At 41.0% G+C, this 22732-nt stretch overlaps 1 protein-coding gene and 1 pseudogene across 2 annotated transcripts in view; both read left to right on the top strand.

Annotated features, from left to right (window-relative positions):
- Window positions 1-22732, top strand: part of CDKL4 (cyclin dependent kinase like 4) — a gene marked incomplete at its 3' end in the record, with an annotated part of 47956 nt that overhangs the window by 11979 nt on the left and 13245 nt on the right. Inside the window, 3 exon segments of the mRNA XM_082642703.1 lie at window positions 5479-5702; window positions 9111-9232; window positions 20535-20607. Coding sequence (XP_082498829.1) covers window positions 5535-5702; window positions 9111-9232; window positions 20535-20607 — 363 coding nt within the window. The 5' untranslated portion in view covers window positions 5479-5534.
- LOC309815353 (rho-related GTP-binding protein RhoQ-like) lies at window positions 3859-5276 on the top strand (annotated as a pseudogene). The gene has a single exon. The product of its transcript is annotated as a rho-related GTP-binding protein RhoQ-like (transcript).

The following is a 22732-nucleotide window of genomic DNA, read 5'->3' as shown; positions in this document are numbered from 1 at the left end:
CCTGGAATGATTTTTGTCAGCTGAGATATTTAATTCTCATTTCTATTCTGTTCTAATAATATCTTTGAATGAAGATTGCTTTCCTCTGTTTTATTTCTTGGGCAGGTTTTGGCTTGCAGTAATTGACAGCCATCCCAGTTCAAGGGAACCTACTCTGTCACTGTACCAAAGTGCACTTTCTTTAATGGATAGTGCTTTTTTTTTTCTTAGCGGTGAGAGGAAGATTTGCATTTCCTTCAGTTTGGGGATTCTCTTTTGTCTTGCAGGATTGCGAATTTATCCTCTTGTTTCTTTTTCCCTTCACTTCTCTAGTCTCCAACAGAGACTTACGCCTCACCCTTCCCACTTACTCTTCTCTTCCCCAGGAGTAGTGCACCCTGACTGATGCCTCCCGGATACCCTGTACTTTTAAGTCACGTCCCTATAGTGAATGCTCAGATCCACCAGGACACTCTCAGTACTTTTGCACTTGTAATGTATTTTTCTCTTCTGAGGAGTGATTCTAAGTCTATCTTAGGCCCTTCTTTTTCTCTTCTCTCTTCTTTTTTTTTTTTAATTTACTTTATTTTTATTTTTGGCTGCGTTGGGTCTTCATTGTTGCGCGCGGGCTCTCTCCAGTTGCACTGAGCAGGGGCTACTCTTTGTTGTGGTGCGCGGGCTTCTCATTGCAGTGGCTTCTCTTTTTGAGGAGCACGGGCTCTAGGTGCACGGGCTTCAGTAGTTGTGGCATGTGGGCTCAGTAGTTACGGCTTGCGGGCTCTAGAGCGCAGGCTCAGTAGCTGTGGTGCATGGGCTTAGTTGCTCTGTGGCATCTGGGATCTTCCCAGACCAGGGCTCGAACCCATGTCCCGTGCATTGGCAGGACTCTTAACCACTGTGCCACCAGGGAAGTCCCCTTCTCTCTTTATAGTTTTTCCAGATCGCATCCCACTCCTATCTTTGCTCTCTGCAAGGGCTTATAATGGCAGCTCAAGAGATATCTCTTCCAGAATTGGGGGTTTACTTTTCTATTTAAGTTTGTAGATTCCTCTGTCTTCTTGTAATGTTGAAGGCGTTGGGTTTATGTGGTTTTATTGTTCTGGTTGACTTCTGTAGCTCTGTGAAAGGTACATGAAGAGAGATTCGATTTAAGCAGCTGTCGCTATCCTTGGCTGCCTCAAAGTTTTCACCATACGTATCTTGACAGGCCATTTAGGTGTAATGCGGAGCAGGTTTGTGAACTTTGGGTAAAGGCAGAGGATAAGAAAGAAGGCCTTTGGTTTAGAGTGTTCTGATTTCGAGGTGGTTCTGTCCATTCGTGTAGAGACGTTCATCAAACAGTGAGATATTTGGTCTGGGCCTCTTTTAAGAGATTGGGAATTACCGCTTCTATAAACGCTGGTGGCGTCCTAGTAAACTGGAATTAAAGCCATAAATTCCTTTGTGGAATTCCTGCCTTGTTGTAACTCCTGCCTGTGTATTTAGTTTCATCTTCCATGAACATATAAGGGCTTTAGAAAACAGATACTATTTTTTTTTTTTTTTTCTTTTTGCCGTACGCGGGCCTCTCACTGCTGTGGCCTCCCCCGTTGCGGAGCACAGGCTCCGGATGCGCAGGCCCAGCGGCCATGGCTCACGGGCCCAGCCGCTCCGCGGCATATGGGATCCTCCCAGACCGGGGCACGAACCCGCATCCCCTGCATCGGCAGGCGGACTCTCAACCACTGCGCCACCAGGGAGGCCCGAAAACAGATACTATTGAGATGTTACCAGATAAAGTACTATTTTCTGGTGCTCTATTTTGTTGTATTCAGGAGTATGGTTGATGTGAGAGATCTAAATAATAGCCTGAGCAGTCAGTCATTATTGAACCTGTCGAAAGAAAAGGAAAATCATAGATCAGTAGATCAGATCACCTGCTTGAGGAAAGAAAATAACACGAAGACTAAAACTTCATAATTAAGTTTTTGGCATATTCAAAATTTCTCTCAGTAACCATAGTACCTATCAAGTGGGTTAAATTCATAAGTCTACAAAGTTTATGCCAATAACTTTCTAAGGCAAATGCCTAGTTTCTTCTGTCCTCTTCCCAGTCACCTATTACTAGGCTACAGAAAGACAAATGTAGGCATGCTTATATCTAAATACCTTTAAGATAATAATACCTATTTTAAACTACAGTGTAATTAATAGTTTTCAGAATATAATCTGTGATGGATTTTCCATGTGTTACTTGAGTGTGTATGCTTAAGTTTTCTTCCTTTTATAAGAGAGAATAGAATCTACAACAACAAAGAAATAGCATTTGTAAAATAGTGCAGTAAGTAGTCCTTTACCTCTTTTCCCAGTTGTCTGTTTTTATGGTTGCAAGTGAGAGTAGATGGTTTCTTTCTCCACTGAGATAATCTGTAGGTGGAAAAGTAGTGAAGTAAAAAAAAAAGTGTACTCATTTGAAACCTGAGAATTTTTTAAAGTGGTCAGCTCTTTCACTTGACATTTCATTACTCCTAATACCTGGATAAAGTGGTCTTCAAATTGTGCATTCCTTTGAATTTACTGAAAGGCAGTATAGTGTAGTGATTCAAATTGTGATCTCTGGAACCTGACTGCCTGGGTTCTCATTCCATGCTAGCTTCACTGTGCCTGTTTTCTCATCTGTATAATTGAATAAAAATAACACCTACTTCATAAAATATTTGTGCAGATTATTTGTAATTTGCGTAGAACAATGCTACTTAATTGCTACCTATTATTAGTAGTATTAGATTATATCAACAAGATTCTGAGGTAGGATTTTTTGAGACTATTTAGAATTTGTGTATTTTTAATTGATAGATGGATATATTTAATTATGTTGGCCTTATTTGTTATTTAGCATGTAAACCAGTTACCACAAAACTTATGAATGCAAGACAGAAAACTCAAACCTAGTATTTCCATAGAAGTCACTATGGATATATATGAAAACATCCATGATGAATTAGAGAAAGCTTCCCTCATTTTTGTGCTTTATTAGTATTTTCTTTAGGATCTAAGAATTTAAGGATCCGTTCCTTCATACATATAAAAGCTAAGGGCAATAAATGATGCTCTAAAAAGATTTTTTTCTTTTTGTTTTTAATGGTTGCTTTGTTCAACAGCCCTCTTTCTTCTCTCCACCAGGTGGCAGTAGAGCACTTTGTACCATGTCCTGTTCGCTACTCTTCCTAGTCTGCAGTATTGACATGGGTTAGAAGGGAAAAGATAAACACCGTACACCAGAGTATGCAGTGTTCCTTCAGCTGGGTTTTACAGCATCATATTTTAATCATTTTCTTGAAGATAATGGCAACAATAGATTGGATAAGGTTCCTGTCCATAAATTCTTTTAGTTCAACCGAAGTACACACAGACCCATTTTAAGAAACGTGTAGAATCTTTGCAGTAGCTGGAATGACCGCGTAGGACTGAACTAAATTAACAAAATAATGTCCAGAAATTTTTTTTTCCCCACAGGCCTTCAAAAAATGGAGGCAACAGTCGTGCTTTTCCCTCCCCCTATGAATTTTTAGTAAAAGACAAAAGAGTCGCTTATGATCCAGCGGATCCTCCTGGGGAGGCCGGGCCGGGGAGAGGGCGCGGGCGCCGGGCGGCGGGGGCAGCGGGCGGGCGCGGCGACCGGGGCCCGGGCGGGGATCCGGGCAGCGACCGAGGCGGCGGCAGCGCCCCGGGCCCGCCGCCCCTCCCCTCGGGCGGGGTGAACTGCTGCAGGGGGCCGGGGGGTCGGCCCTGTTGCGCTGAGCCGCGGCGGCGCCGGACCCCCCAGGCGGGCTGGGGCTGAGCCCGGGGCCGGGCCGGGGGCTCCGGGGGGACCACGCCCGGAGGCCGGCCGGCCGCAGTATGGCTCACGGGCCCGGCGCGCTGATGCTCAAGTGCGTGGTGGTCGGCAACGGGGCGGTGGGCAAGACGTGCCTACTCATGAGCTCTGACAAGGACGCCTTCCTGGAGGAGTACGTGCCCACCGTCTTCGACCACAGCGCAGTTGGCGACACCGTAGGGGGCAAGCAGTACCTCCTGGGACTCTGTGACACAGCCGGACAGGAAGACTATGATGGGCTGAGGCCTTTATCTTATCCAATCACTGATGTCTTCCTTATAGGCTTGCTCCTCTGTGGTAAATCCAGCCTCATGTCAAAATGTGAAAGAGGAGTGGGTACCAGAACTTAAGGAATACGCACCAAATGTACCCTTTTTATTAACAGGAACTCAGATTGATCTCCGAGATGACCCCAAAACTTTATCAAGACTGAATGATATGAAGGAAAAACCTATATGTGTGGAACAAGGACAGAAACTAGCAAAAGAGATAGGTGCGTGCTGCTCTGTGGAATGTTCACCTTTAACTCGGAAGGGATTGAAGACTGTTTTTGATGAGGCTATTAACTCCAAAGAAACACACAGTAAAAAAAAAAGAATAGGATCAAGATGTATAAACTGTTGTTTAATTACGTGAGAAACGTCTTCAGTGGCCAAGTAAACTGTCCATTTCTCTCAGAAAGCATATGAAATGCTAAAGCTATACCCAGAACTCTTATAAATAATGAAGCAGTTTAAAACTTGAAAGGAAAAAAAAAAAAAAACCCTGTCCTCAGAATTCTATAAAGTTGATTAAGAATGTTTCTTAAAGATCCAAGAAGCAACAAACAGCATCCGAAGTCACAATCTATTATAAATACTTTATTTCAACTAGAAGGTACAATCTCTCAGGGGTTTCATAGTTTAAAAAGCTACAATCACATCATGTTGTAATTACATAAAAAACAGTGCTGTTAAGTGGAACTGCCTGGCTTAGACCATATACATGTCTGCACAGTCTTTATGGAATCGGCACAAAGAAATATCTTCTCCCTTTGCTCCAATTAATTGTTCTTGTATGTAAGTTTCTTTCTATTCCAGTATATCCAGAGTGGTGAAGTAATAAGGCCAGCCACGTAGCCAAAGGTTGCTCCAAGCGTGCAGGAGATGGGCCATTCCTGAGGAGAGAATGTATGAGATCGAGAAGAACAAATGTTTTATTATTACTTGAGCACAAGTGTAACCTAAATATTTCTATATTAAAGCTTAATGTGCTTTCTTAAAGAATGCCAGAAGCGTAATAAGGTCATATCTGCATTTATCATGAACACTAAAAATGTACACATTTTAGTTAATGTGCATTCAACTGTAACAAAGGTTTCTGGCGATTGTAGATTTAGTTTGATGCTCCCCAAACTGCATGAGATACATGCTGAAATTACAAACTAAAACTTTGGGTCAGACTTTGCCATTAAAAAAAAAAAAGGCAAAAGAGTCATTCAATTATGAAGAGAAGCATGAGTATAGATGTCCAGATATTTTTAAGTGTATTTAAAATTAAGTAGAAATAAACCTTTGGCATCCTGGGCAAATTAGTTTTACACAGTAAACTGTGAGAGTGCTGTCCTTGGTAATGTGGTTAAACGGAGTCGTTTTATTTTCCAGGTGCAACACTGTACTGCAAGTCAATCAATACAGTGATTTAAATCGCTTCAACTCAAATGGAAAAGTATGAGAAATTAGCTAAGATTGGAGAGGGGTCTTATGGGGTTGTATTCAAATGCAGAAACAAAACCTCTGGACAAGTGGTAGCTATTAAAAAATTTGTGGAATCCGAAGATGATCCTGTGGTTAAGAAAATAGCTCTAAGAGAAATATGCATGTTGAAGGTAGGTTAACTTCCTCTGTACATGTGTAATATCACGGTACTGGGTGAAATGGGTATGCCAAAATTACAAAGAATTTTAAAGTGATTTTTTTTCCCATTGGACTGCAATTTCTTTGTATCAGCAATATATAAATTGATCATCACTTTGGACTTTGGCCGCTCTGATGTTTAAGTGATATTATGAACACAGCTATAGACTGTTAAAATTGAAGTCCTGTTCTGGTTGGTAAATATTCACTGTCCTAAGTCCCCTCATCCCAGTGTTTATCCTCCCCTTCAGCCCTGGCCCTCCCCACCACAACCCCAGCCCCGACGCCAGCCCAAGTGCTTCTCCCCATAAACCAGCAACTAAAAGAGCATCCTGTGGCGCAGAGGGACCCAAAGGGCCGTGCCAGGGCCCCTGTAGGCATCCGTATGGATTGGTCCCCGCCTGCGCACCATTGGTTCCTAGACATTGAATATCACCCCCAGCTACGTATACACATTTTACACAAAGGTTTTGTTTTAAGTTGTTTTTACTCTGATAGGATTTGATATGTAAGATTCACAAGTTCTCAATGTAAATTTTTTCCTATCCTAAAAATCGTACAATTTTAGAGCGATAAGAAATCTTAGAGATGCTTCTCATTCAGCACGCTTATTTTATCGGGAAGGAAACTGAGGCAGAGGGCAGTGCTTCTCAAACATAAACGTCAATCAGAATCCCCTGAGGACCTTGTTGAAATGCAGATTCTGAGTCGAGGTCTGGAGTTGCCCTGAGATTCTGCGCTTCTAACAAACTCCCCGATAGCAGAGATGCTGCTGGTCTGTGGACCACACTTTGCACAACAAAACTGTGATCTCAAGAACACACAGCCACGGCCGACCTTTACTTTTTTTCTCTTTACGAATTTATTTTTTTATTTATTATTTATTTTTGGCTTCATTGGGTCTTCCTTGCTGCACGCAGCTTCCTCTAGTTGCAGAGAGTGAGGGCTACTCCTCGTTGCAGTGCACAGGCTTCTCATTGCGGCGGCTTCTCTTGTTGCAGAGCGCAGGCTCTAGCCGCGCGGGCTTCAGTAGTTGTGGCACATGGGCTCAGTAGTGTGGCTCGAGGGCTCTAGAGCACAGGCTCAGTAGTTGTGCGCACAGGCTTAGTTGCTCCGCTGCATGTGGGGTCTTCCTGGACCAGGGCTCGAACCCGTGTCCCCTGCATTGGCAGGGGATTCTTAACCACTGCACCACCAGGGAAGCCCCTGACCTTTACTTCTGACGTGCATCATCTGTTTTAGGAAAACCCCAGTAATCCAGTTTTTAAAGGGAGATAATTATTACATTATCTGCTCTTTTCAAGTATTATTTGTAGCAGCTTTCCTCAACTAAAAAGTTTTAGTGTTTTGTTTAAAATATAATTTGATATGCACGGAGTTTTCCAGAGCACGTCCATCATGATTTTAAAAACAGTTCCCTGTTCCTTGTAGCCAGAAGAGAGCACTGATCAGACAGCCAAGCTCATCACAGAGCTAAGCTACAAGGTGTGTCTGAACCTGGCAATGGGCTGTTTTCTAATAGAAGATGCTTTTTATCCACCCCCTCCCACCAAGTCTTCCAGTAAAGTTAATGCTCAGGTAGCACCTCCCGGGTTACAAGTGCCCAATTTGAGGGTGCACTTGAAGGTAAAAAATAGCCAGATTCCCACTCACTTTGGTCTCGGGTGATGGCTCTCAGAAGGTACATCTTTCCTGCCTTTGGCATGTTTCACCCATGCGTGCCCTGAGGAGATCCCTTCCGTGATAAATCTACCTTACTTTCCTCACATACTCCTGTTATTTAAATTCGCTTTGATTTTCCCCTCCTTATTACCTGTTTTACCTTAGACAAGTCATTGTTTTTCTGGGCTAAGTTAATTTGATTTACAAAGAAGATATAAATTGCCGATCTGCCCAAAGACAGGAGACTTGACTAGGCTAAACCTTGCCTTCACATCCAGCTGTAGCATCTGTGAATCCCTGGCTCTCCTGGAAGAGATTATTTCACCCCCATTCTAAAGTTTTTGCCTCAGTACAAAGGAGCTGGCTTACCTGTGTGACCTGTTTCCTCCACTGTTTGCCTTTCTGCTCTTTTAGCCAGTGGAAAACATAGAAAACAAATTGATTTGGTGCTCTGGGCATATCGTTAATGTATAATGGATTCCTTTTCCATATAATCAGGCACATAATCACAGGGTGATTTTTTTTTTGTTCTGTTTTTTTGGTCAAGTTGTGCTTACAGATAAGGGAGAGGATACTGTATGAGGCTCCATACTTAAGACTCTCTACTGGGCCTGCAAAATATTTATTGAGCTTCTACTGTATACAAAATACTGCATTCTCTCTCTTTATATAGCTTTCTGAGTAAATGGTACCAAGGGTTTGGAAAGTAGATTTGTCTACTATACTGGGAAAACAAGAGGAAGATGAGTTATAAGTAGGAGTGATCAGATGTCCTGGCTTATAGCTTTTGTCCCAGTGTTCAGTCTGGTTGGCACCCCTTTTTGTCTGGCTAGCATCTTCTTTAAAAAGCATAGTGGTTCGTATGTGAAATTATACAGTCACCTTACCTATAGGCAGGGTGGCCACACGTGCCGATTTGCCTGGGACAGTCCTGGTTTACATTCGTTACCCTGGTTGGATGATAAATTATGTAGTTACTTTAGTGATAGATTATTTTACTTAATCAGGGTTTTTCCTTTGGTTTACGACATTAAACAGAGGCTGCCTTGTGAAATGCTTCAGTTTGGGAATTGAATTTAACAGATTAAACATCTAAGCATAAGAGAGAACAAGAGACTCAAAGAACAGAGCTGAAAATAAGATAAATAAATTTAAAACACAGACTAACTGTAGGGACTCCTAGCATATGGAGTTTAATGAGATTTGAGGGTTGAAATCTAGTATTTCTGAGAGCCAACACTAAAGTCCAGGCTGGGTTTAAATCCAGCTGACATTTACATTAAATCTATGCCAGTATGTAAGCTAAATGGGTATTGATGCTTTTTATAGTCTTTTACTCAATAATTCCATTACCATTCTATATTAAGGTCATTTTATGACTTGTGTATTTAGAATTTCCACTAAATGCATAAAGGATTTTTTTATTTTAGTGCTTAGATTTTAAGTTGTACTTTATTTGCTGTCTCCAGAGAGATCCAAGCAGCTTAGTTATCCTTTATTATGGGGTATATTAGGTAAATTCTTAAATTTCTTCCAACTTTAAGGTTCTGTGATACTTACTAAGAGTAGTTTCTCTTGTGAGTAACTGTAGTAAAATTCTCTGCAAGAGATGCAGAGAGAATGATGAACAAGGCCTTTTGCTCTTAAAATTGTAAGGGGTCTGGGAGAAACGATTACAGGAAACACATCACCAAACTTTGTATTTCAATCCTTTGCAGCAATTAAAACACCCAAATCTTGTGAACCTCACTGAGGTGTTCAGGAGAAAAAGGAAAATGCATTTAGTTTTTGAATACTGTGATCATACACTTTTAAATGAGCTGGAAAGAAACCCAAACGGGTAAGTAATCTAGAAACTGAAATTCTGTGTGGCCGGTTCCCAGTTTCATTATGTGTGGGATTAACTATGGCAAATTTCAAATCTGAGCCCCTTTCTACCCAGATGTATCTGCTGGCTCTCCCTCTCCAGTCTCAATTTAGGATGTACTCAAAGGGCAAATGAATATTAACCTAGAGTAAATATAATATATAGTATTTAATAGATAAATCTACTGCAAATATAAATCACAATGTATTTCAAGGCTAAATTATATGTTAGATTATCTGAATTCAAGGAATGAAGCACAGTTCAATATTAGGAAATGTATTCATATAATTCACTAATAGGTTAAAAGAGAAAAAGTACATAAGTTTGATAAAATTGTAAAAGGCAGTTGATAAATTCAACATCCTTTCCTGGTTACTAAAACAAAAAACAAAAAAACCTTAGCAAACTAGGATTAAAATACTCTTTACACACACACACACGCACACACATGCACGCACACACACAAAACTTCTTCAAATAAATAGCTAATTTTATATTCAGTGATAAAATACTAAAGAAACTGTCACTAAAGTGAGAAACAAGACATGAGAGCTCAAACCAATGTAATGTACTAAGAAAAACAAATAGGATATATAATTTTGGGAAATGAGATAAAATTGCCATTATTTGCATGATATTATTATTCAACAAAATCTAACAGAATTACCTAGAGTTACTAAAACTAATGGAATTCAGTATAGTGACCACAGCACTCCAAATTCCACACACAAAAATTAACAGCTTTTGTATCAATCAGTGCTTTAGAAAATCTAGTGGAGAAGGATCCCATTCAAATATCAACAACAAAAAAGTTTAGGAATAAAGGTAAAAAAGAATTGTTCAGACTCTACCTAAAGACAGTTACAAAACTGAGATACATAAGGGATTTTATTTAAATGAACATATATTTCTGGATGGAAATGTTCATTATTATATAGATTCTGCCTCCCTGATTTATTTGTTATTGCACAAAAATCGAATCAGAATGCCAACTGGTTTTTCTTAACTTGAAAAACTTAGACTAAACCAAGAAAAAAATCTTTTTAAATATTTATTTATTTATTTGGCTGTACTGGGTCTTACTTGCGGCACACAGGGTCTTCATGGACGCATGTGGGATCTTCATTGTGGCGTGCATGCGGGATCTAGTTCCCTGACCAGGGTTCGAACCCAGGCCCCCTGCATTGGGAGCGTGGAGTCTTAGCCACTGGACCACCAGAGAAGTCCCATAAATGAATAAATTTTTTAAAAAGAAGAAAGGGAACTCCAACTGCCAAATAATACATCATATTCATTTTAGAGATTCCCTTTGACAAAGAGTACCATAAACAAAACTAAAAAAGAAGTGACAAATTAGGTAAATTATTTGCCAGATGAAGAATTAATATAACTTCATATCTACATATGTAGATTTTGCAAATCATATTTCTAAAAAGATTAACACCCAGTTAGAATATATATTCAGTCAGAAAAAATTTTAGTGAACTCCTACTATTGTTTCAGGTTGGGTGCTAGGGATACAGTAGTGAACAGAACACACAAAAAAAGTTGCCTAATGTGAAAAAGCAAGTCATAAAAAGGGGGAAAATGACCAATACACCTATGAAAAGATGTTTGTCCTCCCTATTAATGAAAGAAATTCAAATTTTAAAATAAGGTACCATTTAGAATAAGGTGAGAAGATTTCTCACCTATCAAATTGGCAAATATTTTTCGAAAGTCAATATACCCAGCACTGTTAAAGTCAAATCCAGCACTCTCATTCACAGCTAGAGAGAGTGTATAATCAGGAGAGCAATTTGGCAGTATGTGTGAAAATCTTTTAAACAGTTTTCACCCTTTGACTAAGAAATTCCATTTAGAGAAATTTATGGTAAGAAAATAATCAGATAGGTATAAAAGTTATACATAAGAATGGTCAACACATCATTATGTACCAAAAACAAGGGGGGGACTGATATAATCTTCCAATGGTAAAGATTTGGTTAAGTGCAGTTTGATATATCCATACAGTGGGACACTATGCATTCAGTGCATTAAAAAGCAAGCTGTAGAATAGTTAATGTCCTGGGGAAATGTTCATGAAATGGCATGTGAAAAAATGAGGCTGCAAAGTAGAATGTTCAGTGTAATTGAAAATTCATTTTGCACTTTCCCAATATTCTAGTGAATGCACGTATTTTATTTTTTAAATAAAAATTAATTTTTAAAACAGTTAAAATGATGAATTAATTCATAGTTCAGCTTTATTATGAGCTAAATAGGATTTTGTATTTTGGCTTTAGAGGACAGATGTGTTCAGCCATCATATAAATTAATTTATAAATTAACATGCATTTTCATAAAATTAGAAATGTATGCTTAACGTCATGTATTGTTCAAGGCCCTGAAAATAAAACCTACAATACATACAATCCAAGTACCAGTTTAACTGAACTGAACATCTTTCTTTTCCTTCTGTGTACCCTAAGCCTTCCTGCCTATAGGACTTAGCTCATGCTCTTCCTTTAACCTAGAATATTCTAACCTTTTCCACTTTCCCTATCTCTCTCATAATCTCTAAAATGTGAAATCCTAGATATTCTTACCATCTCTGAGATTCCTCTATCTGGGTGGAATTGCTTCCCTCCTTTGAATACCCATGGAATTTTATTTTCATCCCTGTTATGGTACTTGGCACTTACTACCTTATATGTTTTTATGTGCATACTCTCTCTCTTCCCAGACTGTAAGTTTTTTGAGTGCAGAATTCATATCTAATTCATCTTAGTAGCGTCCTTAGTGTGCAGCATTCTTTTATTCACTCACTTCAGAAATATTTTACTGAACACTTCTGCTGGTGCAGAGAATAGGAAGATATAATGGCACAATCCTGTCCTCAAGAAGCTTAAAATCTAATGAAGAGACAGATATTCAAAATAGCAATTACAAATGACAATGTAGACTGGGTTACCATTGGTGCTCAGGATACAAGAGAGGAGCATCTCCAACATCTGTTGGTCCTGGGGTATCAGGAAGTTTCTGCAGAGAAGGAACCATTTGGGCTGAGACTTTGAAAAAGGGAAGAGTTGGCCAGGTGGACAATCTTGGTGGAATACCCAGATGTGAGAAAGAACAAGGCATATTCAAGCAACTCTTTTGTTCTGTATGTATTTAGCAACCACAAGGACCTCTGAATTTCCCTACTTTCCACTCTAGTGGAAAGCGTATTTGGTGTATTTAGTGTGTTTTACTAGTGTGTATAGCAGTTCCAGTGTAACCAAAGTGCTTTGGGTCAGCCCTGAGACTTGGATCTACATAGAGCAATGCAAATATGAACAATGCAGAATACGCCACTCTTTCTCTGAAATGCTGGGTACTTCCAGATAACAATGATTAATTAAAAACATTTGTCTGTTTTCACTCCCTTCTTAAAATCTACTTAAATAACAGCCAAGAGAGTATAAACCCAGTGAATAGCAAACAGAGGTAAACAACCAGACAGCATACATACCAAGCCTTTTCGACCATTGTTTATCAGGGTAAATTCACGGTTTGAAGAAATAACTGGTGTGTAGATATGAGATGATCAAGGTAGTGGAAGTGTGGGATGAGAGCTGTGGGATGGTGAGATAGTCATGAGACTTGAGGACTAAATTGTATCATAAAGAAGAACTAATTTAACACTGAAGTAAGATGGTGAAAGTGTACTGCTTCCCCTGCCAAGTGAAAGCTTCTGGTGTCCTCTACTTGGATAGAGGGAAAAGCATTTGTTAGATCAATGGCTGCATACTGAGTACTGAGACTGTGTTGGATTTGCTCCAGTTAAGAAACTACATGTACTTAAACAACTGCAACTGGTATCATCTGATTAAATTGAAAATAATCTATTCCCATTCTCTAAGATCCTTCTCTGTTCAAAATAGGTACAATAGGAGGGAATTCCCTGGCGGTTCAGTGGTTAGGACTCGGCGCTTTCACTGCCGAGGGCACGGGTTCAGTCCCTGGTTGGGAAACTAAGATCCCGCAAGCCGCAGAGCACGGCCAAAAAAAAAAAAAAACCAAATAGGTACAATAAGTAAGCTAATTGGTAATGTGATAGGAATTACCACCCTACCAACAGGAAGGATTTCCCTTTACTATCATTGCACTATACAAAATGGGCTAATCCTGCCTTCAAGAAGCTTAAAAGTTAATGAAGATATTTAAAGGAACAGTTATAAATGACTGTCAGGGTATAAAAACTACCATATGGGTTTATAAAACTACAGCTATCCACTTCTGGCTGGCGACAGCACATCATGTACATCTGTAAATCATGTTTCAATTTCTTTTTTTTAAAAAAATTCAGCTTTACTGAAGTGTAATTGACATATAAAGGGCTTAATTTCCTTCTCAATTAACTGATCATAGATAATTACCCATGCGACTATGGGTGTGGATTGGTGGAGGATGGCAGTGAATCATGAGCATTAAGAAATGCATTAGTTAGAAGAACACCAGCGTCGTGTCCCAGATATGAAGCAGGGAGAGTCTTCCTTTGAAATGGCTTCCTGGTTTCCTGGGGATGATTGGCGCCCTGGATGGCAGAGGCCAAGAAGGAGTGCTTCACTTCCAGAAGTTACTGTAATAGGCAACAGAGCCAGAGTGGTGGTCAGAATGGTTTGGTCTGACCATGGGTTCTCCCACACAAAGGAGATGGGCAGGTCACTAAGGTTCTATTTGTTCTACATAAACTAGTAACTAGAGGCCTGGCTTGAGTCACCGTAATAGCCAGTTTGCAGACCCAGGGCCTCATGAATAAAGGGGAGCCAGCAGCTCTCCTTGGGGAATAGCCCTGCAATAACATCATATGTATGTACTTAATTCTTCCTCTTAGCCTACCCCAGAATGGTCTGTGGCCATTTACCAGGATAGTTGTGTACTGGGAAAAGAGAGCTACCCAATCTTTCAGGAATTTCTGGTCAGTGCCCTGCAGTAAAGCCAATCACCAGTGACTTTGAAAGCCACTGTGGTTCACCAGTTTGTGGGGGGGGGGGGGCGGGGTGATGGGCAGCTTAGTGAGAGTCAAGTGGCAAATGAAATTTTGACTTGAATCCATCTCCCGGCAGTCCTAGAAAGTCCAGGAATCCATCCTTGGGGTTATTTCCCCATTTCCTAACTGGATAGTGGAAATAGGTACACTAGCAAATGGAGCAAGAGCCACTTGGCTCTGATCCAAGGAATGAAGGCTGCTATGGTGGGAGGAGCCTAGTAGAAGGGTCTGGCATGCTGTCTCTTTACCAAAATAGAAAACTGAAAGCAATACTGCAGATTTGGGGACAACTGTAGATTAGTGCTACCATTAAACACTTTGGAGAGACATAGAGGAGCATGTTGCCTGTGACAAATCCTCTCTAACACTCCTGTCTCCTCAAAACTTTGGACTTCGTCCTCCTCATTTTACCAATGAATTTCGGGCATTGCAACTTCATTTGGCACAGGCAACCATTTAGTCCAGGTTCCAATCAACCAATGCAGCAATCACCCAGTGCAGCGATCAACCAGTGCAGCGATCAACCAGTGCAGCAATCAAACCAGTGCAGCGATCAACCAGTGCAGCAATCAAACCAGTGCAGCAATCAACCAGTGCAGCAATCAAACCAGTGCAGCAATCAACCAGTGCAGCAATCAAACCAGTGCAGCAATCAAACCAGTGCAGCAGTCAACTAGACTCACTCCTAGCTGCTCCAGGGAGTTTACTGAAACCAGGCTCGCTAATAAGTGTGCCCATCCTGTTATAATCCGCCCAAGTCTAAAATCTTGTTTCCTCCTCTCTGGTCCTACACTTATGAAATCCATTTCCACATATATTCTTCAGTATAAATTAGCATAATTTTATGGTTCTTTTTGCTGTGTAAATCTTCTTTCCCTCTCTTTAACATTGTAATAGTCCCCTTGGGACATGCTGGGATCTGACTTTAGTCAAGGTTTGGAGACCTTGACGGGTAGCAGGGAAAGAAACCTTGAGGAGAATTGGCAGCCACCCCATGCAACACAGCTGCCTCAAGTGAGATCCTTAGGGGGGTCCTCAACAAGGAAAAAACAGCCTCATCACACAAGCTCGGGGGCTACTTCACATGAGAAGAGAACTTTGGCAGGAAGTTGGGATGCTCTTAGTTCTATGAATACTCCCAAAGTGCCACATTTCAATTCTCAGAGTATATCTCTCAGGGCTTCTCTGGTGGCACAGTGGTTGAGAGTCCACCTGCCGATGCAGGGGACACGGGTTCGTGCCCCGGTCCGGGAAGATCCCACATGCCACGGAGCGGCTGGGCCCGTGAGCCATGGCCGCTGGGCCTGCGCGTCCGGAGCCTGTGCTCCGCAACGGGAGAGGCCACAACAGTGAGAGGCCCGCGTACTGCAAAAAAAAAAAAAAAAAAAAGTATATCTCTCAGTTAATTAACTGAGAAATTAATTAACCTCACATAAATTCAACCTGTGTTGTCACTTAGCACCTTGCAGGACTATTCTCAGCGTCCGATTTTTCAGTCATCTCAGGGTAATTCCAAAGGTCAAAAGAGTGAGTCTTAAAAATACAAGAAATAAGGGCAACCATTGAAACTTCTGGTTTCCTAACTGTGCTTTGAACCAAAATATCAAAGCCCTAAAGCTGTCCTTTTGTTTTTTCTTTAATTTTTCCAGTGAAGTGAGAAGCAGCCAGCCCAGCCCGCTTTTCTTTTATTACTTTCCCATATGTTCCCACATTGTTCAATCACATTCAGTCCAGCAAAGCCCTGCCCTGAATAGGCACTTCATTCCAGATGACCACAGGTGATTATGTAAATAATTGGTTCATCACTGGGTGCCCATTTACCAGTGTTCCAGCCACTAATGGTAATTAGATCCCCCTGCCTTCAGACCCAACTAAGTCAGATAGCCTACATTCCCAAGGCCTTGACTTTGTTTCCCATACCCACTTCTGGTATCATATTCTGAACTAATCAGGATTCAACAACAGAATTCACTCTAGCTAATTAAAGCAAACAGGGATTTATTACAGGGTGTTAGTTTATACAGTTTCTGAGAGTGCCAGCGAAGGAAGCTTAGTTGAGGACCTATTAGGTACCAGTTACTGTTCTAGGCCCTGGAGCTACAATAATGGACAAGGTAAAGCCCTTGCAGAGTTACAAGCATTTGGAGAACAATAAAGCACACTGAGGGATTAGAGAATGCCTGATGAGGGGTGTAGGTGGAACAATAAAAACAAAGCTTTGGAGGTCTGTTCAGGGAATAGCGGAGGCTAACTGGGCCAGAGTGGAGGTCAGTGGGAATGTGATAGGAGATGGGGGGTGGGGTGGGGAGAGTTAACAGAAGTGAAATCATCAAGAGGCTGGTAGGCCACATTAAAGGTTGGATTTTATTCTAGGATAACAAAGCTTTACAGAGAAGGACTCAGTTCATCTTGGGTACTGATAATCAAGTTTTCCATGTCACGTTATATAACAAACTAAAACAAAGATAATGAGCTCTGATGTCAGCACCAGGATTCCCCTGAATGGCTAAGAGAGCAGCCTCTGAGTGACCCAGTCTGAATTCCCTGACCCTGTCACCCTTATTAACCCCTACGGGCTTGAAGCAGAATGTCTAGTTTTTGCTCTCAGGCCTTCACTATTCCAGTATTTGTTTGTGCACTCACCAAAGTATACTATTTAAACATAGAGTATCAGTTGGTTTCTACAGAAGGTTTTATTTCACTCCAAAATGCCTTGAAAAATGCTGACTGTGTCTGAATAATGTTGCAATGCTCTACCTTTCTGGAATGAACACTGTGTGAATCTGTATTCTCTTTGATAACTATCTCCTCTTCCTAAGATCAGCGGTATTTGTTTGTAGTTGTTATTTTGTATAAATGTTGTTTTGCCTAAAATGGAATCTGCCTTCTTGGAATCTGAGCTCACGGGAGGATTCTGTTTTGAACAGAAGCCATGACTCTTCCTGTGAGGTGCCCTTAAATACCCCTCTTTCGCAACAATAGTTGGGGAGTTTCTTAGGACATTGCTTCATACCTAATTCGGTGTTACTAACACTAGTAACCAGGGTTCTGCCAGTCTCTGAACCCTTGCCCTTACCTGGTTTCCCAGTTCCAGTACTGGATCCTGGTGCCTAGAGTCCGTGGACCAGCACAAGCATTCTGTTCCTACATGAATAGGGCCATGTGTTACTCTTGACAGTTCCTCTCAGGATTTTTTTTTTTTTTTTTTTGGCTGCGATGGGTCTTCACTGCTACGCGCGGGCTTTCTCTAGTTGCGGCATGCGGGCTTCTCATTGTGGTGGCTTCTCTTGTTGCAGAGCATGGGCTCTAGGCACGTGGGCTTCATAGTTGCAGTGTGCGGGCTCTAGGGCGCGTGGGCTCAGTAGCTGTGGTGCACGGGCTTAGTTGCTCCACGGCATGTGGGATCCTCCCGGACCAGAGCTCAAACCCACTTCCCCTGCATTGGCAGGCGGATTCCTAACCACTGCACCACCAGGGAAGCCCTGCTCCCGGGACTGAGATCCACTTCCCTTCCCTCCATCTCTACCAGCCTCGTCTAAATCACTAGATCTCACCTGGATTATTAAATTAGCCTCCGAATTAACCTCCCTGTATCCACTCTGCCCCAGAAATCCATTCTCTGTATATGTCACTTGCCTTCTTGAGTCCTTTCAATGACTTCCCTTTGAACTTAGAGTAAAGTGCAAATTCCTGACCCAGATTGAGAAGGCCCTCGAGGGTCTGGCCCCCGCCAGCCTCAGCAACTTCACCCATGCGTTAGCCACACTGGCCGCCACACTCCCAGCTCTTTCACACCTCAGGGCCTCTCCGCATCCTCTTCAGGCTCTTTGTATCTTTGCCCTGGGTGTCAGCCCCATCTACTCACCTCGTCTGACCCCAGACCCTCATATCCTGAACCTGTGTTTCAATACCCAGGCTCTTAAGGGATAGACTTCTCAATAAACTTGTGAGGTATTATTCCAGGAAAAGTGAAAGCACAAATAACTTGCCCAAGGTTATAAAACTAGGAAGCATCACGGCTGGGATTTGAACTCTGTGCACAAATGGCTTTACTATTCCTTCTGCCTCATTAAAAAAATATAAATAATGTAGTCTCAGGCTTGGCTCTTAGGGAAAGGAAGGAGAGGATAAAGTTATACCAGAATTCAGTATAGGAAATAAAAACCACTCTAGACATTTTAAGTGGAAAGGGACTTAATACTGAGAATTAGGTGCTTTCACAATACTGAGAAGAGCTAGAGTCAAAAGGCTGCCACCAGATCACTGATGCCAAGGGCTTGACACCATCACTGTGATCTGAGATGGGGAAACTGCTCTGAGCAAAATAGCTCCATTCAGTGGTTGCTATTTCTTGGTGTTTACCCAGACCTCACATGTCTTGTCACTGGTGCCATACCTGCGTCACACACAGGCCAGCCCACTGTTCTGCAAGACCAGCTCCATCTGCACGATAATGAGTTCAGTTTTTAAAAAGTGATCTAAACACATGATTTAAATATCCAAATATGATAAAATATTAAAACTAAGTGATGGGAGTGTTCGGAATATTAGGTAATTTTACATTTTTTAATCAAAAAATCCTTACAGTAGAACATTTAGTGAAGAAAAAATCTTGTATTTTCAGATTTTTGAAAATATGCCAACAACAACCTCATCTTCACGGAGAGGGCTGAAAAGCAAACAACACACTGAGAAAAATATTTACAGCATCTATGTAGACTCTGATATACATTGAGTCTTCATAAATCAATTTAAAGAAGAGTAACTAGACCAATCGAAAAGCAATAAAGGGCATGAACAGAAAATACACAAAAGGAGAGAAGTGTAATGTTCAATAATGTGAAAATTAAAATCATTAGTAATTAAATGAAATTAATGAAAACCAAAGTGAGATATCTTTTTATTTTAAACACAGATTGGCAAACATAACACTGGCAAAACGGAATGTTGGCAAGACAATGAGGAGATAGGGACTCAAATGCACAGAAGCTTGGTGGGCATGTAAATATGTACAACCTTGCTTAGAGAGGGTAGTTTGGCCGTATGTAACTGTGAAGGCATCATCCTGGGACAGTGATGTGAGCAATGGAAAGACATCAACAGAAAAGTTAAAGGGAATGTAATTGCTGCAATTTATAGAAATGGTTACACAAAATACACTAAGTACTCCCAGACAGAATACAAGTTGCCCAGATCCCCAATTCCCCAATGGAAAACACTCCCCAATATTTTCCACAGAGTGAGGAATCTTCAGGGGCAAGAAGCTCCCAGCCTCCCATTCTCAAGGGCCCTTTATTCTCCTCGGCCTCCCCTGGCTGTGTACCTGCCTGCTTACCAGGCGTAGGTAACTGTTATAAAACAACCCTGGCACATGCTTGAGTGTTTACCACCAACGTGAATTGGATGAACTGAAGGTCAACCTTCAAGAATGTCTTTTTTCCTGCAAAACCCAGTCTCAGGTCTACCTGAAGTTCATACTTGCAGGATCAAAATGTAATATGTGCCTACCATAGGTCCCAGAAATCCCACTTCTAGAACTTACCTTAAAAAGATAACTGCACAACTTCCATAGATGGATGAGTAGATATTCACTGAAGCATTGCTTCTAGAAATGAAAATCATGTCAAGCCTAATTGTTCATCAATGGGGACTAATTACGTAAATTATGATACATCCATATAATGAAATCCTTGGCCACTGAAATATATGTATACATATTAGTATCTGTACCTCAATGCATAGGATGTTTCTGAAAGAGGCAGGGGAAGTTGCAGAGGATGAAATGGTTGGCAAGGCAGGTATGAGAGAATTCTTCATGGATATTCCTTTAACTTTAAAAATATTGAACCATATGAATGTATTTATTTAATATTAAAAGGTAACTGCAGAGAGAGACAGAGGGAGAGAAAGAGATTCCTAAAGGGACAGTCACTATAAGTTACAGCAATTATTTTGAGCTAGCAAGATTTGAGTCAACACTTTTTATTTCTTTACTTTTCTATATTGTTTGAATTTTCATGATAAGCATGGATCATTTTTACAGATGTAAAAATTTCAAATTACAAAGCAAAAATTATATAACCAAAAGAAAAAGTAGTAAAGCAATTTTCGTTAAAACATTAAAAAAAAAAATTTCCAAGACTCCCTTTGCGTTGCATCCTTTGGCCATGACAAGCCCCGCCCATTCCATTTCTATTCCCAGTTCTGCTCCTGAAACCCTATCTTAGGAGTTTTCATTTCCTTTTTTGTTTTTTCCCCCAGAGTTGCTGATAGAGTGATCAAAAGTGTGTTAAGGCAAACACTTCAATATCTTAACTTCTGTCATAGACATAACGTAAGTAACATTTTCTAACGTATTTGCTGATTTCTTCATGATGACTCTTTTCTTCTACTTAGCTTAGGGGTCTGATTTGAAGAGCTAATGACAGAGGGAAAATAAGAACCAAAAGAGCAAAACAAAAGAAAGTTACAGAATATGAGGAAAAGGAATGCATTATTCATGGCCCTTTTCCAATTTCTGTAAGAATCGAATTACTCATTCCTTATGAATTAAAAGTTTGTATAGGGAGGGCTTCCCTGGTGGCGCAGTGGTTGAGAGTCCGCCTGCCGATGCGGGGGTCACGGGTGCGTGCCCCGGTCCGGGAGGATCCCACATGCCACGGAGCGGCTGGGCCTGTGAGCCATGGCCGCTGAGCCTGCGCGTCCAGAGCCTGTGCTCCGCAACGGGAGAGGCCACAACAGTGAGAGGCCCGCGTACCGCAAAAAAAAAAAAAAAGTTTGTATAAACTTAATGTTTCTTTTTGCCGCAATACTGATTCCTATAATTATTTTTAAATTGGATTAAAATAAGTTTTCAGGATATCAGTAGTGTAACCCTCCATGGCACTTGATTTTGTTTTGTTTTTAATGTCTCTTAAGTCTTTTATTCTATAGCAGTCCCCCTTCCCCTACCTTTTTTTCCCCATCATTAATTTTTTACAGCCATGGGTACCAAACTTGAGCATGCATCAAAATCACCAGGAGGTCTTGTTAAGACACATTTTGCTGGGCCCATTCCCAGAGTTTCTGATTCAGTAGGTCTGGGAGAGGACCTGAGAATTGACATTTCTAACAGTTTCCCAGTTGATACTGAAGCTGCTGGTCCTAGAGCCACACTTTGACTACTCCTGTGTTATAGAAATCATTTTGGCCGATTGCTTCCTATGTGTTACTTAACTTGTTCTTTCACCTGTATTTGCTATAAATTGGTGTTTATATCCAGAGGTTTGATCATACTCAGGTTCAGTTTTTTAGACAGGAATGCTTCACATATAGTGCTGTACACTTACTGCATCAACATCATGAGGCATATATAATGTCTGGTTGTCTTTCCCACTTTTGATTGTCTTAAAATAGATTAGTGGGTTCAGGAGGTGTTCATTTGATCCCCTCCATTATCACTTTCCCTGTCAATCTTTTTTTTTTTTTTCGGTACTCGGGCCTCTCACTGTTGTGGCCTCTCCTGTTGCAGAGCACAGGCTCCGGACACACAGGCTCAGCGGCCATGGCTCACGGGCCCAGCCGCTCCGCGGCATGTGGGATCTTCCTGGACCGGGGCACAAACCCGTGTCCCCTGAGTCGGCAGGCAGACTCTCAACCACTGCACCACCAGGGAAGCCCCCCTGTCAATCTTTTATTTCATTTTAGCATTCATAGATAATTATTACCTCTCTCCAGGATTTCATTAGGGTTAAAAGGTGGTGATTTTCTAATTCTATTATTCCTTCTGCATTTGTTAATTGGAATTCTATGGAGAAGAATTTACCATCATGGACTCTGGCTACTGTAAAGTACAGTAAGATAAATATGTGATTATTCCCTTTGTTTGTCAGTACTCAAGAGTGATGAGCCAGTGTGTTAGCAGCCTCCAAGAGTGAACAATGAATGGTTTTGGGGAGGTGTAGGGTATCGTTATAAACGAATGGATTTTATGTATTTGATGTGTTTCAATCCTTTGCAATAATTGTTCTCTCTGATGTTCAAACCTTAGGCCAGTGGGAGCTTCTTTAAGTAGGCTCTTGGGTGCTTTTGCTATAATGATAGTTTTTAAAAAACAACTCTAGACCTTTTGCGTTGGTGCCTAGAGGCAGTGTTGAGGCAAGGATACAGACTACCATATGGTCAATTTTGATGCCAGCAGAATATCTATCATAGTAGTCTAGGATTGCTGAAAAAGAGTACAAGATCATGGAACTAAATTTTAATACTTAGGGAAAGCTTCCTTTAGCTTTAAGAAAGTCAGTGAAGTTTTTTTTTGTTTGTTTGTTTTGTTAGGATAAGTCAGAAGCTTTTATTTTCTATTGACAGAGTATAGAGGGATATTGTCCACAAGATACATAAACCTGTTTTTCATGATGCAAATTATACTTTCAAATATTACTAAAGATGATGCTGAATTGAATCCACATCTCTGTTGCTTT

This window comes from Mesoplodon mirus (assembly GCF_964341445.2).
Source record: "Mesoplodon mirus genome assembly, chromosome: 14".
In the NCBI taxonomy this organism is placed as follows: domain Eukaryota; kingdom Metazoa; phylum Chordata; class Mammalia; order Artiodactyla; family Ziphiidae; genus Mesoplodon; species Mesoplodon mirus.
The sequence above is the reverse complement of the archived record's forward strand: the minus strand, read 5'-3'. Positions and strand labels throughout refer to the sequence as shown.